Source organism: Peromyscus leucopus, chromosome 2, assembly GCF_004664715.2.
Source record: "Peromyscus leucopus breed LL Stock chromosome 2, UCI_PerLeu_2.1, whole genome shotgun sequence".
NCBI classification, from domain to species: Eukaryota; Metazoa; Chordata; class Mammalia; order Rodentia; family Cricetidae; genus Peromyscus; species Peromyscus leucopus.
The window spans coordinates 90,678,113-90,697,413 of NC_051064.1; the positions used below are offsets into that span (position 1 = coordinate 90,678,113).

At 40.1% G+C, this 19,301-nt stretch overlaps 1 protein-coding gene across 4 annotated transcripts in view; it reads left to right on the forward strand.

The window, feature by feature from the left end:
* Ccdc171 (coiled-coil domain containing 171) overlaps nt 1–19,301 on the forward strand; it is a 318,485-nt gene that overhangs the window by 53,878 nt on the left and 245,306 nt on the right. For all 4 annotated transcript variants that reach the window (XR_003734921.2, XM_028873279.2, XM_028873278.2 and 1 more), the window contains 2 exons: nt 6,629–6,721; nt 8,154–8,314. Coding sequence is in view for 3 of the 4 variants with exons in the window: in XM_028873279.2 (XP_028729112.1) it covers nt 6,629–6,721; nt 8,154–8,314 (254 nt within the window). In the remaining variant the exon portion in view is untranslated. The remainder of the gene's footprint in view (nt 1–6,628; nt 6,722–8,153; nt 8,315–19,301) is intronic.

Here is a 19,301-nt window from a genome sequence, read left to right on the forward strand (position 1 = left end):
TGAAGTTTAGTGACTAATTTTCCTCCTCCGGGCAGTTGAGGAATAATATTGTGATTAAATGTTAACAAATGTATAATAAATTATTCTTAGCCTTTAAAAATATAAAAAAAAATAAAACGGATTATTGAAGAGTCATTATAGAATTAATCAGTTTGTGATGATTCAGTTTCTCAGAATCACCTTTAGAAGATGGATTATTACCATATTGGTTATAAAGTTGTCCAAGAACAGGAATTACTAGATGATAAAAATCTGGAAAAATAATTATCCCTTTCCACTTACGTGAGTTGTTGATATTTTTCGGCCAGCTGAAAATGTCTCAGATCCAGGCCTATATAGATTACTCAGGGGCAGTGGCTAAGTACTAGGCACTTGGGTGAGATTTCCTCCCAGTTTTCTTGCTGTTTATTTTGTGGTGTTTATGTTTATATTAGTTAGTGTACAGAAAATTTTCCTTGACTAATTCCTCTTAATCCACATATGCTCCTAAGCTAAATATATTGTATTTGAGGAGAAAAGAGCATAATAGTTTTAGTTGTCTTGTTCAGACTTTGGGCACATTCACTGACACATATTTTCATAACTATCATGAAACTTCAGGAATAAGCCCATGCAAGCTGTAGGAGCAGATGTGGTATAGAGACCATCTGGGGGTATTTGCTTAGTTCTGCTGCTGAATTGAATTGGCAGCTCATGCCTGGTTTGTGATAAGTAATGTGCTCCCAAGCCTGGGTAGCAACAGCCTTCTAGACATTGTTTTATTTGAAGATTGAAAACTCACTTTAAGGGTAATTATCTGATTGTTTTTAATGAGATTTAGTGAGATACAAAACAGATAAAAAGAGCTATATTTATCCATAGTACTTACTAAACAAAATCTCTCAACAAGATTATTGTCATAAAGGACATGTCAATCTTCAAATAAATAGTAGGATATGTATTATACAAGAACTCCATACTTGGGCTGGCAAGATGGCTCAACATCTACTCCTAATTCTGGTTCCCAGAGTCCACATGGTGGAAAGAGAGAACCAATTCCTACTAGTTGTCTTCTGACCTCTGCATGCACATATGACCCTGATAAATAAATGTACAAACACTGAAAAAGAATCATATGTTTGGTTCAATGTGATATGTAGAAGCCTGCTGTTTTCAGTGTTGACAAACATACAGTATATGATAATATTTTATTACTGGCCAAGTTATATATTGATAACTAACTTGTATATAGTTCAATTTAAGAATTTGGATTGAATTTTAACTTTAATCACAATTATGTTATACTTTCTGCCAGTAATTTTGTGATTATGTTAGAATAAAATATCAATGACACATTTATTGACTTGTACTAGCATTCTTTGGTATTACAGGATATGTATGAGTTTGTGTGTGTGTGAGTGTGTGTGTGTGTGTGTGTGTGTGTGTGTGTGTGTGTGTAAATGTATGAGAGAATTGCAGGTTGATGTTACTGTAGCACCCTCTGCTGGATTTAAGAGTTAATTCACCAGAGCAGAAGATATAAAAAGTTATGAGGAAGGGCATTTATTTTATTATGCCTATCAAAAAATCTCACTCTTGGGATGTGTTTGTTTAAAGACTTGATGGTTTTTATTGCCTTGCTGATTTGTTGATAGCTGTAGCAATAATAAACAGCATGTTAATTTTTTTTTTTGAGTTTCCTTCCAAAAGGGAAGGTGTGAAGACAAAGGTGTACTCCGGCTTACTCCTTTAACCCCTGCCATTTGTCCCCTGGAGACTGGCACTTCGTCCTGGTGTTTCGAGTGGGAACAGGTCATTCACTGTTACTGGATTATACATATAAGAAATAAAAATATTTTGTTGATTATTTTATCAGAATTATGGAACATTCTGTATTTTAATAAAATTTAAGACTGAGGAAATGGCTCAGTTGGTTAAAGTGCTTACCTTGCACTTGATCCCAGCCCTGGAAAAGGGAACAGTTGAGTCCCTGGTGCTCCCTGGGTACCCAGGTTAGCTTTCTTGGTGAGTTCCAGGCTCACAGAAGGCCCTGTCTCCAACCTCCCTCCAAAAACCCAAACCCAAACCAACCCAAAAGCCATGGATGGTGCTTGAGAATTAGCACCAAGGTTGTTCTGGTCTCCTCATGCATGTGTATACATATAGTTATGCAAGCATCCCCCTCTTGAAAAAAAATACAAGTCCAACATTTAGATAAATAAACTTACTCATATGCGTTTTGGCAATTGAGAAAAAATACTTAGACACTGTTAGACTGATTTAATTTCTTTGTCCTTTATTAGTTTTTAAAATCTTCTTCCCAATGCCCATGGACTATTTCCTTGTGACTGGCTAGCTTTCTGATCCACATAATCTAAAATGAACATATTATGTACTGACAGTTAACTTCGTCTTGTAGGGTTTACACAATTTTGAAGATTTATTTATGTATTTTATGTATTTTATGTATTGTATATTTTGTCTGAATGTCATTTGCAAGTCAGAAGAGGACATTAGATCACATGGGACTACTGATAATAGATGGTTATGAGCTGCCATGTGGGTACTGGGAATTGAACTCAGGACCTCTAGAAAAGCAGCCAGTGCTCTTAACTGCTGAGCCTCTACATAAATTTTTTATTAGTATAGATCTTTCTAGGTTATTGTTTATTATAGTCTGTGCTATGCATAAGAATTTCCGTGCTATACTATGCACCATGATTTATACCCGTAACTTCTGGAGTCCGCTGTTCTGAGAATGTAAAGTCAGAAGTTAAAAGGAACTATTTTTTAGCAATGGGAAGCAGAAGTTGTGTCATTGTTATGTCTTTTCATTATTTTAGTTCTGTTTAGGTGTGTGTGCTCACGCGCACGCGTGTATGTGCATGTGTTTGATTAAGAATGGCTCCAACAGGCTCACATATTTGAATGTTCGGTTTCCAGTTGGTAGACTGTTTACGAAAGATTAGGAGGTAAGGCCTTATTGGAGAAGGTGTGTCACTGGGGGTGGGCTTTAAAAGCACATGCCAGGCCCAGTCTCTCTCTGCCTCCATCTTGTGGATCAGAAGTAAGTTCTTAGCTACTGTTCCAGCGCCACGCCTGTCTGCCTGCTGCCATGCTCCCTGCCATGATGATCATGGGCTAACACTCTGAATCTGGAAGCAAGCCCCCAACTAAATGCTTCTAGAGTACCTGGGTTCAATTCCCAGCACCAGCATGGTGGTTCACTACTCTCTGTAACTCCAGTTTCGGGGATCCCATACCCTCTGCTTGACCTTCTCAGGCACCAGGCATACAAATGGTGCACATATTTACGGGCAGGCAGAACAACTGTACACATAAAATAAAAATATCTGGCTAGACATGGTGGCAAATGCCTTCAATCCTAGCACTTGGGAGACAGAGGTAGGTGGATCTCTGAGTTTGAGGCCAATCTGGTTTACATGGTGAGCTCCAGGACAGCCAGGGCTACACAGAGAGACCCTGCCTCAAAACAAAACAGCAACAACAACAAAACACAATAACAATATCAAAAAACAATACAAAACCCCGAAAATTACAAATTAACTGTTGTCATGGGGCTGGAGAGATGACTCAGCAGTTAAGAGCACTTGTTCTGCTGAGGACCAACCACCTGGAACTCCATTTCCAGGGCATCTGATGTTCTCTTCTGACCCCCGTGGGCGCCAGGCACACATGCATACAAAACACTCAGACATAAAATACAATCCAAAAATCTATACAAAGTACTAAAGGGAAATTTTAGGCATACATGAAAGCAGAGAGAATACTGTAATGACCACCCCTGTGTGCCTGTCTCTTTTCATTAGTTATCAGCAGTGGCCAATATTCATGGCAGCTTGAATATATTTAAATCCAATCCAAATATAATTTCATTTGTGAGTACTCTAGCTTACATTAAAAAAAGATAGAAAGGGCTGAAGAGATGGCTCAGAGGTTAAGAGCAGTGGCTGTTCTTCCAGAGGTCCTCAGTTCAATTCCCAGTGCCCACATGGTGGCTCACAACCATCTATAGTGAGATCTGGTGCCTTTTTCTAGCCTGTAATGATACATGTAGACAGAACACTGTATACATAATTAATAAATAAATTTTTAAAAAAAAAAGATAGAAAAGCCGGGCGGTGGTGGCACACGCCTTTAATCTCAGCACTCGGGAGGCAGAGCCATGCAGATCTTTGTGAGTTCGAGGCCAGCCTGGTCTACAGAGCGAGATCCAGGAAAGGTGCAAAGCTACACAGAGAAACCCTGTCTCGAAAAACCAAAAAAAAAAAAAAAAAAAAAAAAAATAGAAAAAAAGAAAAAAAAAAGGTTTAAACTATCACTATTAACTATATTCTTAAAAGTAATAATAAGGGCTGAGGAGATGGCTCAGTGGTTAAAAGCACTGTTGCTCTTGAACAGGAGCTAGGTTCAATTCCTAGGACCCACATGGTGGATCATAACTGTCTGTATCTCCAGTTCCACGGGACCCGATGTCCCTTCTGAACTCTGAGGGCACCAGGTAATACTTGGTGCACTTAGAGACATGCAGGCAAAACATTCATACATAGAAAATTAATCTTAAAAATATAATTATTCTTTAGTATTATCAAGTATTCAAATTTCATCATTTCCCATTTTTTAGAGTTTTGTTTGAATCTTCACATTAGACTATTACTATTTACTAGTTTTTGAGTGGAATACTTGTTTTTCAAAATAATATAGTAGTAGAGGATATAAATGTCAAAATTTTATCTTTAAGAAGACTATATTAGCTGGGTGGTGGTGGCACACATCTTTAATCCCAGCACTTGGGAGGCAGAGGCAGGTGGATCTCTGTGAGTTTGAGGCCAGCCTGGGCTACAGAGTGAGTTCCAGGAAAGGCGCAAAGCTACACAGTGAAACCCTGTCTTGAAAAACCAAAAAATAAATAAATGAAAAAAGATATGGGTTAAACCAGGCAGTGCCTTTAATCCCAGCACTTGGGAGGCAGAGCCAGGCAGATCTCTGTGAGTTTGAGGCCAGCCTGGTCTACAGAGCCCGATCCAGGACAGGCACCAAAAACTATACAGAGAAACTCTGTCTCAAAAAACAAACAAACAAACAAACAAACAAACAAAAAAAGTTAGTTGGGTGGAGGTGGTGCACGCCTTTAATCCCAGTACTTGAGAAGCACAGACAAGCAGATCTCTGTGAATGTGAGGCCAATCTGGTCTACAGAGTGAGTTCCAGGATAGCCAGGGCTACAAAGAGAAACCCTGTTTCAAGAACTATTTAAAAGAAAAGAGATTGTTATTGCCTTAGGTAGGGTTTCTGTTGCTGTGAAGAGATAACAGGACCATGGCAACTCTTGTAAAGAAAAACATTTAATTGGTGCTGGCTTACAGTTAAAAGGTTTAGTCCATTATTGTCATGACTGGAAGGATGGTAGCATGCAGGCAGACATGGTGCTGGAGAAGGAGCTGAGAGCTCTACATCTTGATCCACAGGCAGCAGAAAGAGACTGAGACACACTGGTCCGGCTTGTGCATCTGAGACCTCAAAGCCCACCCTCAGTGACATACTTCCTCCAAACAGATCCACACTTAACTCCAATAAGGTCACACCTCCCAATATTGCCACTGTCCGTGAGCCTATGAGGCCAATTTCATTCAAACTACCACAGTTATACAAGGTATTATTTTGTCTTTTTGGATTTCAATCACCTTTAGTTTTCAAATTTGGAATTACTGCTGTCAGCCTCTGGGAACTATTTCCTAATGTAATAAATTGTTAAGAAATATTGATGGGGGGCTAGAAAGGTGGCTCAGCAGTTAAGAACATTGACCGCCCTTGTAGAAGACCTAAGTTTGATTCCTCACACCAATGTTGGGTGACTCACAGTTGCCTATAACTCAAGCTCTAAGGGGATCCAGGACCTTTGTCCACCACAGGCACTGCATTCACATGCACCTACATCCCCTCCTACACACAATTTAAAGTAATGAAAATAAATCTTAAATAAAATTGAAAGGACTGGGCATGCTAGACATGCACATGGGAGGCTGGGACAGACACATAGCTATGAATTCTAGTCCAGCTGTGGCTACACTGTGAGACTGTGTCAAGAAAAAAATACTGATAAGGTTGTAAAATCTAAATAAATCAAGTAGTACAGTGTACAAAAGTGTCTTGTGAGTTGTGTGCTTGTGAAACGCAGAATGATGAAATCCCTAAGCAGAATGACTTCTTGGTATGAGAGCACCAGGAGTGTGTCTAGGAAGGACCATGGAACAAAGCAGACATGTAAGTCTGTACTCTGTACTATTATAACAGCTGCCATGGACATGTGTGCCAGAAGTCCGTTACTTCCTAATTAACTACATGTAAACTGTACCTCTGTAAGATTAAAAAAGAAAACCAAGGCTTTGGAACATTCTTTTTGGGCATTGTTGTCACAGTCCCCACCTGCGAAGTAGGAGAACGGGACTAGACAGGTACAGTGGGATATACCTGTAATAGGACTTGGGATGCTGAAGCAAGATGATCACGGGTTCTAAGCCATCCTGGCTGCACAGTCGAAGTCATCTAAAGTCACAATTCCATGATTAGTGTTTTCTATGTGCTTTTAATGCCAATGTTTATGTGTTTAAACTTGACTTGTTTTTAGGCAACTACTCTAAGAGTGAGGAAGTTAGAAGAGAACATTGAAGCAGAAAGAGCAGCACATTTGGAATCAAAATTTAATTCTGAAATTATTCAGGTAAGATGCAAACATATTTTTTGGCAAGAATTTCTCAGGTTGTAACTGCTAGGCAGCTAAGGCGCGTGTTGGGAATGATGACACAGTGCTCTGACACTCACTGTATTTAGGGTAAGGGTACACTTTCGGGTGCTCTATTAGGGGAGGTGTTGGCACTCTGTAGCCTCAGACCAGAATATTACTACTGTCTGCTCTGAAGTCTTGTCTCATCTGTGGGTGCATTTGTAGTGTTTGTGACAGAGACCCAATGGCTTGTGTCACTATTAGTCGGCTTTCTGTGACTCTAATGGAATACATGAGACAACCTAACCTAAGAACCTTAACTCTAAAGAGATAAGGTTTTATTTGGCTCATGCTTCTTAAGTCCATGATTGAGTGGCCCCATTTCTTTGGTTGTCTGGTGGGAGTACACTCACCTCTCACTTCATGAACCAGGAAGCAAAGCAAGAGAGAGGACGAAGCAGTGTCCCACAGTCTACTTTGAGGCCACATTCTTGTCCATGGAAGGGCCTACCACATGGTCCCACCTTCTGAGGGTCTGTTGTACTACATGATGGTGCTGTTCTGGGCACTAGACTTTTGACACTTGGATTCAAGAGCCAAATTGCAGCATCTTGAAAAAGATGAAGCATTAGCATTTGACACTTTGCAGAGTATTTTATTCCCCCCCTTGTCTGCTTATTCTTGTTCTTTTCACTGTTTTTCAACCAAACAGAAGTTCAGCATCCTGTGTATACTGGTCTAGACTTTGCTGTCTTCAGGATGTATGAGCAATACATTATTCTGTAATATCCCACAGAGAATATTACAGGCTCTCCTTGAAGTGGTATATAGCTATTGAAGAGCTATATATCATTGTTTTGAGAGAATGCACTTTGTGTGTTTATTCTCTTGTTGGCAGACACAAGGCATCTAATTTTAAGATGTTGATAATGCAGAATTTCAAATATACTCAAAAGTCGACAGATTATTAAAATCAACTCCCAGTATACCTGTCACCCAGCTTTAAACCTACCTCAAGCCAGTTGTGTTTCGTAGTTATTTCCTACACTGTCCCACTTCCAGACTGTAGGAAGGAAATCCAAGCTATCAAGTCATCACCATGAGTATTTCAGTCACATAATGTTGTTTGACTATAAAGGTTCTTCTACAGTAAAAAAACCTCCAGGGGTGCATTCCTGTGTATAACCTATTGAGTCCATATAATGTTTCTTGTATGTATGTTGGCACAGGTTGGTAGGATTTGCTGAATGAGGCAGAGGCAGGAGGATCTGGGGTTTGAGACCAGCTTGTTTATTTTCTTTTTAAACCAAAACAGAAAGAAAGAAATATTTAGACAAATGATAATCTGTTGTTGATAAGACAGTCTATTCAATTTAAGATGGATATACATTTCTTAGCTTTGTAAAATTACTTCTCTGTCATTTGGTAGTTACGGATTCGAGACCTTGAAGGAGCTTTACAAGTAGAAAAAGCCAGCCAAGCAGAGGCTGTTGCTGATCTGGAAATGATTAAGAATGAATTTAAAGAAGTTGAAAGTGCATATGAACGAGAAAAACATAATGCACAAGAAAGCTTAACAAAACTGAATTTGTAAGTATCTTAATGTAAAATTCTAAATTTGTGTGAAGGCTTTATGATTGCTGAGTTTGAATATGTGGCACTTTATATACTAATATAAAGCTGCTATTAGTGTTTGTGGCAGACAGGAAAAAAAAGGTCTTCATAAGACATAGGCAGATGCTTTGTAGGCAAATATGGGGATGCTCTCTTGCTATGAAGTGTTCTAAGCAGTTCCAGAGACATATTTATACACTAGAAAGTAGGCATATCAATGCTCTTGTCTTTTTAAAATTAATATAGCCATGTCTTAAACACCTTAATTTATAAGCCACATGGGGAGATAATGCTTAGGATTTCTTTGAACTGCAGAAATAATAGTAGTAGTAGTAATTACAACTAGTGGGAAATGTGCATTTTGGTTCACCATGTACATAGCCACTGAATAATCTAATTTAACTAATCTAACACCCTATGAGGTAGCTACCTTTTATTTATCCTGTTTTTTTCTATGTATATGATATGAGTATACATATGTTTGTGTGTGTGCACCTGTGCATGTGCATTTGGAAGCTGGAGGCTGACATGGAGTGTCTTCCTCAGTTGCTTTCCATATTATTGTCATTATTATTACAGTTTGAGGCTGAGTCTCCCACTGAACCTGGAGCTCTCCAATTCAGCTAGACTGATTGGTCAGTGAGCTCCAGAGATCCACCTGCCTATGTTCCCCGAGAGCTGGAGTTATAGATCTCAACTCAGGTCTTCATGTTTGTATGGCATGTACATCACTGACTGAGCTTTCTTCTTGTCTTAGTTAGGGTTTCTGTTGCTGTGGAGAGACACCATGACCAAGGCAACTCTTATAAAGGAAGCATTTAATTGGGTTGGCTTACATTTTCAGAGTTTTAGTCCATTATTATGGCGAGAAGCATGGTAGCATGCAGGCAGACACAGTGCTGGAGAAGGAGCTGAGAGTTCCACATCTTGATCTGCAGGCAGCAGGAGAGGCTGTCACATTGGGCCTAGCATGTGAGACCTCAAAACCCACCTCCACAGTGACACACTTCCTCCAACAAGGCCACACCTACTCTAACAAGGCCACACCTACTAGAAGTGCCACTCCCTATGGGCCAAGTATTCAAACACATGAGTCTGTGGGGGCATTCCTATTCAAACCACCACAGTTCTCTACCTTATTTTTTTTTTTTTGGGGGGGGGAAGGTGCTGTTTGAGACTGTTTTTCTCTGTATATCTGTCTGTCCTGGAACTCACTTTTTGTAGACCAGGCTGGCCTCAAACTCAGAAATCTACCTGTCTCTGCCTCCCAAGTGCAGACATTAAAGGCATGTGCTACCACTGCCTGGCTTTCCTCTCTCTACCTTTTAATACCAATTTTTTCAGACATAAAAAGCGAGTCTTAATGAGATAAGGACTCATAGTTCACAAGTGGTATCAGCATCTGACTCCTGCTGATTTCAGCCTTTCCTAATTCAAAAGCCTTTAATTTGGAAGAGTCTATGAAATACTGTAAAAAAAAAGGAAGATTTTAGTGTTTCAAAAAATTCCTTGGTGGTAGATATTTCAAACCATTGTCTCCAAAATAAGAGTCAAACTATCATTGGTATCTTTATTCTTTGTGTGTGTGTGTGTTGTGTGTGTGTGTGTGTGTGTGTGTGTGTGTTTATTTATTTTGGTAGGGTATATTCTATGTATCCTTGGCTGGCTTAGAACTTACTATATAGACCAGACTGGCCTCAAATTTAAAGAAATCTGCTTGTCTGTGCCTCCCACTTGCTAGGATTAAAGGTTTGTGCTATCACCCCTGACTCCCTATTCTATTTCTGTATTGAAATAGGGTCCCATATGGGTGCCCAGGCTGGTCATGGACTTTTATGTAGTCTAGTTAGCCCTTAAACCTGGGATGCTTCTGCTTCAGTCTTCCTAGCAGCTGGAATTACAGCCATGTTCCATTATGTTTGATATGGAAATACAGGAAATAGAAATGATAGAATAGAGGGTAGATTAGTGAATGTACTCTGAAAAGTAAAGAGAGGATATAGATATGATATAGATAAAGAGGTAGGTTATTGAATCTACTTTTAATCACATTTCAGCACAAATAAAATATCACCACATGCCAGGCGGTGGTGGCGCACACCTTTAATCCCAGCACTCGGGAGGCAGAGCCAGGCGGATCTCTGTGAGTTCGAGGCCAGCCTGGGCTACCAAGTGAGTCCCAGGAAAGGCGCAAAGCTACACAGAGAAACCCTGTCTCGAAAACCAAAAGAAAAAAAAAAATCACCACAATGTTTAGCTTAAGAAGTACTTCTTAACCAAGATTTCTTTTTTCCTTTTAAAAAAGCCTATTCATTACTATTTGTGGGAGAATGTTTGCAGAGGTCAAAAGAAAACTTTGGGGAGTCAGTATTCTGTCACCTCTATGTGGCTTCAGGGTTTTAAACTCAGGCCACCAGCTTTGTGTGGCAAGTACTTTACTTGTTGAACTGTCACACTGGCTCTTAACTGAATTTCTTGCCTTCTCTAGGATCACACACTCTGTATATGTTAGTCTCAGGACAGAGTTTTCATTTATTTTCCTTTAATCATTGCTTGAAGCTGCACATTTAATATGTTTGAATCCTTTCAACTATTCAAATGTGTGTTCAAATATTAAGCAGCATAGAAATATATATGAAGAGCTTTTATGAAAAGTCTGGTGTGTTTCTTTAGGGTTGCTTTGATGTAAGAAGTAAACCTGCAGGAAGGCAGATTGGGCTCTCAGTGGTTAAACGATTTTGAATACTGAGATCATAAGCATGTTTGGTGAACCAGTAAGTTCCTTGTCCTGGCAAAATCAAAGCAGAAGGTAGATGATTCTCTTTCATGGATCTGGAGCCTCTCCAGAGGTGGGACTGGGGAGTTTTTAGATACCTGCTGTAGGAGAGTCTCTCATCTGTGCCAATTTGGAGTTGGACTCCCAAGGAAATTCTTTCCTGAAGTTTTGTTTTGCTGTTATTTCTGTTTTGGAGCTTGGAAGTTTTGCTCAAATTTTGTATTCTAGTACATACCAGCTGATCATTCTAAGTACTCACGGCCTATCCCAGGTCTTTTCTCCCCCAGCAGCCTATATTGTACCTTCTCGCACTAGGAAATCTAGCCATCAATGAGAATTACCTGGTCATTTCAACATGGATTTCTCTGTGTTCTGCAACCAAAGTGTGTGATATCTTCAGCAGTAGGGTCTTCACATCTAGTTCTATTCAGTGACAGTAGCTGGGTACCTCTGGAGCTTCTTTGACCAGTAACTTATTTGCTTTCTGTTGCTGTAATAAACACTGAAGGCAGCTGGGAAAGGAAGAGTTTATTTGGCTCACATGCCCAGATCACAGTCCAGGACTGAGGGAAGCCAAGGCAGGAACTCAAGCCGAGTGGGAACCTGGAGGCAGGAACTGAAGTAGAAATTATGGAGGAGTGCTGCTTACTGGCTTGCTCTCCATGACTTGCTCAGCTTATTTTTTTTTTTTAACAACTCAAGACCACCTATCCAGGCATGAGCCCACCCACAGTGCCTTGGGATCTCTCACATCAATCATTAATCAAGAAAATGCCTCACAGATTTTTGCCTATAGGCCAGTCTGACGGAAGCATTTTCTCAATTTTGAGGTTCTTGGACCCCAGTTTGTGAAGTTGATAAAAAGTAACCAGCACAGTATCTGTCCAGCACTGAGATTTTTGTTTAATAACCCTTGTCTTCTGGGACATTGCTTATTATGTGGGGTACCCTTGGTCATCAAACTTGCTTTTAAGAAATGTTTTTAAAATTAGTTTAAACCAGTGGGATTTCAGAAGGCTTCTTTGTGTATTCTTAGCTCTGGCTGACCTACTCCTTATTCTTTTCTCCATGCCTGTCCTCATCACTGCTTGGAGCTTTACCTTCCATATTCTCCTCTGTTCTATCACATAACATATGCTCTATTATCCACCTTGTGTTACATAATATATTTTTATTTGGATGCAAGATCACAGGGTCCCAAGTGATTCTTCATGCACACTTTATTTTAGTTACGTCTCTTTTGGCCCCTTACTCCCCGTCCCTGGCATTCCATTATCTACTTGAACTCTTGTTGTTAGTATTCCCCCTCACTACTTTAATGTCACGTGTATTTCACTGCATCCCCATGTGTCCCCCTCAACCAAGTGGCTCATTTCTAGTTTCCCAGCTTCTGTGTATGCTTCCTGTTAAACATACAGAACAGAAAATTTGGCCAGGTGGTAGTGGTGCATGCCTTTAATCCCAGCATTTGGGAAGTAGAGGGAGGCAGATCTCTTGAGTTCGAGGCCAGCCTGTTCTACAGAGTGAGTTTCAGGACAGCCAGGGCTACAGAGAGAAACCCTGTCTCAACCAAGAACATTTTTTGAAGCTAGGACTCTCATATGAGAGAGGGTGTGCAGAGCCTAGGAGACCTTACTTTGGATCATTTTTTTTTCTGGTTCCATTCATTTACCTGCAAATTTCATGATCTAATTTTTCTTTACATTTGTTTTAGGGTTTCTATTGCTGTGAAGAGACACCATGACCATGGCAACTCTTATAAAAGAAATATGTAGTTGAGGTGGCAGCTTACAGTTTCAGAGGTTTAGTCTGTTATCATCATGGTGGGGAGTATTGTGATGTGCAGGGAGCATGGTGGTGTGCAGGCAGACATGTTGCTGGCTACATCTTGATTAGAAGGCATCAGGAAGTGGTGTGTCTCACTGGGTTGTATTGAACATGTATGAGACCTCAGAGCCCACCCCAACAGTGACACTCTTCCTCCAACAAGGCCACACCTACTCCAACAAAGCCACACCTCCTAATAGTACCACTCCCTATGAGCTTATGGGGGCCAGTTACATTCAAACTACCACATTCTACTCCCTGGCCCCCATAAGCTTATGACAATATCATAATGCAAAATGCATTTAGTCTAACCTCAAAAGTCCCCATAGTCTATCACAGTCTCAACAATGTTTACAAGTCCAAAGTTCAAAGTCTCTTCAGAGATTCATGCAATCTCTTAACTGTAATCTCATATAAAATCAAAATAAAGAAACAGATCACATACTTCCAACATATAATGGCACAGGATATATATTACCATTCCAAAACCCAGGGAAGGGATCAAAGTGAGGAAATACTGGACCAAAGCAAGACGAAAACCAGCTGGGCAAACACCCAACTCTGCATCTCCATGTCTGATGTCAAAGTGCTCTTCAAATCTTCAATTCCTTCCAGCTTTGTTAACTGCAACACGATTCTTTCTCTTGGACTGGTTCCACTCCCTGTTAACAGCTTTTCTTGGCAAGTATCCTATGGCTCTGGCATCTCTAACATTTGGGGTCTCCAAGGCAATCCAGGCTTCAACTTCACAGCTTCATGCAATGGCCTCTATTAGGCCTCCATTCAGGGACACCCCTGAATGACACATGCCTGAGTGACTTTCCGTAGGTGTGGAGACAAATTCCATAACCCATTTTTTCTATCCTGAACTCTAAAGCCAGAACCATGTGGCCAAAGCTGCCAAGTTCTGCTGCTTGCTGGGACTGGAACATGGCCCCCTCATTCAATTCCATCTTTACCAGCTTTCTGTTTTTGCTTGTTACCATCACTGCCAAAGCTTGGCTTTCCTTGAACTTGCTCTGTAGACCTGGCTGGTCTCAAACTCAGACATCTGCCAGCCTCTACCTTCCCTGTGTTGGGATTATAGTTGTGCACCACCACACAGTTTTTCTTTAATTCCTTTTCACAAGTTGGAAACTTATCTGGGTGAGATCTGCCTGCTTTTGCCTCCCAAGTGCTGAGATTAAAAGCATACTCCACCATACCTGGCATTAAGCTTTTTAAACATTCTTTTCAGAAGTTGGAAATTTAGCTGAATGGGGTCTTGCCCTGAACTCACCACTCCCTTTATTCCATTTTTCTTAATCAGTTTATCTTCTTGAACCTAGAACTTAACTTCATTCTGCTTTTTGTTGTTCCTTTTCTTCTTAAATTTTACATTTTGTAATTTGCCCTGCTCAGCTTGCTCTTTTTTTTTTTTTTATGATAAATCTTCATTAGAGTTACCACTAATAACCACACAACAGAGTCTATATGCTCTATATCTCTATATGAGATTTCCTTTGCTGATGGAATTAATCCAAAAGTCTTCACTTAAGCCTCAGGTAGACTCTTTGGACAAGGGCAAAAAGCATCCACATTCTTCATCAAAATATCACAAGAGTGATCTCTAGGCCACATATTAATATTGTTCTTCTCTGAAACCTCTTGATCCCCACAGTTCATCAAATCACATTCAGCACTGTCGTCCATGTTCCTACTAGTATGGCCCATTAAGCAGTGCTTAAATCATTCTACTGCTTTCCTAACCCAAAGTACCAAAGTCTAAATTTCTCCAAACAAAAACATGATCAGGCCTATCACAGCAATACCTCAATCCCTGGTACCAACTTCTGTCTTAGTTAGAGTTTCTATTGCTATGAAGAGACACCATGACCACAGTAACCCTTGTAAAGGAAAACATTTAATTGAGATGGTGGCAAAGTTCAGCAACCATTTTCTTTTGTGTCCTGATTGTCCAGTTTGGACAGCATACTGTTAGCAGTTGAGGCAAGGGCAGTTTCAGAGGTTTAGTCCATTATCATCATGATGGGGAGCATGGTGGTGTGCAGGCAGACATGTTGCTGGCTACATCTTGTTCAGAAGGCAACAGGAAGTGGTGTGTCTCACTGGGCAATATCTTGAGCATATATGAGACCTCAAAGCCCACCCTGACAGCGACATATTTCTTCCAACAGGGCCACACCTACTCCAACAAAGCCACACCTCCTAATAGTACTACTCCTTATGAGTTTATAGGGGCCAGTTGCACTCAAACTACCACAACAGCTAAGTAATATTCCATTGTGCAGATGTACCATCTTTTCGTTATCCATCTGTCAGGTCATTTAGGTTGAATCTTCCCTAGCTGTGGTGAATAGGGCAACATTGCACATGGATGTATAAGTATCTCTGCAGTTACAGATAAAGTCTTTTGGGCATTACCAGGAGTGGTCGAGCTGGATTGTATGGTCTATAGGGTAGAAGTTCAAGAAAATGTTTGGTTGAGAAATTAGAGAGGAAAACCAGTAAAATTCTGATTGCTAGAATAAACAAACCACAACAAAACTATCCAAAATGAAAACAACCCCCACTTTGGATCTCTGCACAGAGATTCCTACTAATTCCTAAACCACGGGCAGACTCTGGTGTTCCCACTAATGCAGGAAAGTCTTCCATAGCTGGAAAAATAAAGATGGAAAGAATGAACAAGAACTGAAGGTGGAAGCTGGTACCAATCTGCATTTTGGGAGAGAGTTGCTGTTAGGTCCAGAGCCTAGCATAGTTCCATGGGGCTCTGAGGGCTAAGAGCCTCCTGACAAAAAGATTTTCATCCAGTAAAGACCATTTGTAGCAATGTATGTAAAAAGCATTAAGTAAACACTCATGTCTGATTCTCCCTGGCTAATCTGGGCTTGGACCCCAGTCTGTAATTGCTGAGCTCTGATACAGAGTAGCAGGAATCCCTGTTGTGTGCCCACAGTGAAGATGTGTTTGTAGACGCTCACTGACCTGACTGCAGTGCCTCATTCCTGGAACAGACAGACTTGATGTTGTCTGACAGCTGCCATGTAGTGAAAAGGAGACATGAGCTTGAGAAGCCGCTGTTGACCCTGACCGTTTACCACCATGGGCCTGACACACATTGTTATGGCAGTGATAGACAGGAGCTTAGGTAATGTAGTTTAGCCTTCCAGAGATCTAAGTGTCCATTCAGAGGTACCGTTCCCAAGTCCTTTTTCTTGTTGTTGAAGGCTAGAGCCAGAGTTTGCAGTTGTCAAGGGTTGTGACTTCCTGGGGAATGCCCTTTTAAGTCCTTATGAGAGGTATGAGCATGTACACATTTCACAGTATGTCTGTCTGTCACTTTTGGTCAACGTACCATCCTTCACTTCTCAGAGTCCCAGTGAAATACCCATGATCCAGAATTTGCCATAGTATCATTGATCCTTGATCTTTGCAATAGGGAAGAGTCTTGTGGCCATTGTCGACCACACCCCCAGGATTAGAAATAGAAACTTTTAGGGTTGTCTTCTCCAGTGCCTGGGAGTGTTCTAGAGGAACTTAGCTTAATTGTATGAATATCCCAGTTTTTCTAGGCCATGCTTCTGATCTTTGAGAATGTGGATCTTAGTGACCTGGATTTGGATATTGTCTACAAAAAGCATCCTACATTTTGTGCCACATGTCACCTGCTAAATCCAGTCATTGACAAGCAAAACCTTAATAAGTGTCCATAGGTGAAATTATCTTCATAAGGAAATGGGAAATTTGTTTTGAATAACTGTCCTATTGCCTGACTTCCTGTTTCTTTAGGTAGTACACTAAGAATCTCTTCCTAGAAGGTGGGAATGAGGTAGTATAAAAGGGGGGATGCCTTCTTTCTTTTGGGGCCTAAATAATCTCAGAGAAACTGCAAGTCTGAGCCTCACTTTCAAGTCCTGCAAAGCAGCCGCTTTCCTCTTTGGTTAACTGCTTTCTCGTCCCCAGCAGGCTGTGCCAGCAGGGCCCAGCCACACGAGACAGGGAAGTGGAGGCTTGCAGGCCACTCTCATTTACTGGGCCTTGGGATTGCATGCTTTAGTAGTACTGCCCTAAAAATTAGCCTGGACCCTGGGCTGCAGTAGGAAATTGTTACCATGTTGTTAGTCTCAGAGCCCTGGCACCCCTACCAAGCTAGGTCTAATCACTCATCCACAGTAGGCCATTTAAAGAGACAATAATAGTAAAGGCTAGAGAAAGGGTTTATTTAATATGGCCTCATTGGGCAGGAGAAAGGGGTCCATTAACTCCCCAGCCCATCTTTGGGGTCCTGAGGGTTAGGTTTAAATAGAGGGCAAGGAGTATTTATAACTAAGTAGTCCTGGTCAACATGTGGTCCTGCCCATGACTCCAGTCTTTTCTGTCAGATAGTCTGACAAGTTGTCAACGTTATATGAAATTGCTTTCTGAGAGATTGGTTTCTGCTTTGGCTAGCATCAGCTTCAAGCCTTTTCCTTCTAGGATGAGATTCTTGGAGAAGTTCTGATTCCTTGAGGTTTATTATCTCAACAGTCTGTAGTCAAAGGAAGGGTCATAACTGAACTATGTCTTTAAACAATTTTTAAGGTTTATTTATTCTATTTTATGTTGTATGAGTGTTTTGCATACATGTATGTCAACACATGTATTCTTGGTATCCACAGAAGTCAGAAGAGGGCATTGGGTTTCCAGGAACTGGAGTTACAGGGGGTTGTGAGCTACCATGTGGGTGCTGGGAACTGAACCTGGTCCTGTGCAATAGCAATGAATGATTTTAACTACTAGCTCTTACAACTTAAATTAACCCATTTCTATTCATCTATGTGTTACCACATGACTTGTGGTTTTTACGTTTCCTCCTGCATGTCTTGCTCCCTCTGCATCTAGCTGGAAACTCTTCCTTTCTTCTTCCCAGAGCTCTCTGTCCCCAGAAGTCCCATCTAACCTCTTCCTGCCTAGTTAATGACCATTCAGCTTTTTAAAAAAACAATCACAGTGACACATCTTCACACAGTGTAGAGGAGTATTCCACAACATTTCCCCTTTTTTGTCTAAATAAAAAGGGAAGGTTTTAACTCTAACATAATAAAACTATAAATAGTAAGGACAATTATCAGGTAAGAATTACATTCACAATGTCCAGTCCATTTATATTTGGCATATTTGGAGAAAATACTCTATTTTCTATCTTACCTTGATGAATTCAAAGTTTTATACCTAAACCATTTTCATCATAACTTGTGTTACCATCTTAAAACTATTTTTTTAAACCTCAAAACATTTTCTTAAACAATTTAAACTTTTATGTCTCTCAACCTTATACATTTTATATCTTTTTTTGTGAGTTTCTTTTTTGAGTTTGGTAACAAAGAAAACTATAACTATCTCATCTTCAACTCCATCAGAGACCGCAGAAAGATATAATGTTACCTGAGTAAACAGGAAGTGCGGAGCAAGTAACTTCCAAAACTAAGAAATGACAGAGGCATTTGGCTACCTGGATCAAGGTTCCTCTGTAACATTGGGGCATCCATCTTTGGCCTATGGGCCCAGAATATCTGACAGATGCTTTTATAAAGCAGGAATTTTTGAAGAACTGGCCTACCTTGTCTTGGCAAAGTTCAGCAGTCACTTTCTTTTGTGTCCTGATTGTCCAGTTTGGACAGCATAGTATTAGCAGCTGAGGCAAGTGCAGTTTCTTGTCCAAATGGCTAGCTTTGCTACATTAAAACAAACTTCATATGGAGGTTTTTCAATGTCCATCATCTTTTTTTTTGAGGTAAATTGGTACTGTCAGGAGCAGATGTTTTTCACTGTCAATGAAAAGCCTTATATTATTAAAAAATTTTAAATGTTATATTCTGTAGGTCTTTGAAGTGTTTGAAGATCACCTATCTATCTCAAATATATCTGCTTGACCTTGAAAACATACCTAACATGACTATAAGTTTGATTGTTATAGATGACTATTAACCTGTATTTCTTTGTTATCCTAAATAACTTTCAAGGCCTAAAATTTTACATTACATATTTAAATGAGCTTCACAGGTACAATATGTTAAACAAGAGTAGAAACATATATACAGTATAACAAAAATAACCTTAAATTTGTATCAATGTACAAAAATCCATACTAATGTAAAATATTTGAGACTAGTGGTTGTTCAAAAGTAGACTCAACAATCCACCTTTTATCCCATCATTTCTATACTATAGTTTTGTTTTTCCCTTCAGAAAGAGATCCCAGAGTCTAACCTCCTTTGTTTAGCTTTCTCCATGACTATGACCAGTAACAATTTGTAACCAACCCCCTAAATGATGACAAACATTCATAACCCATGGAACAACCAAAAACCATCC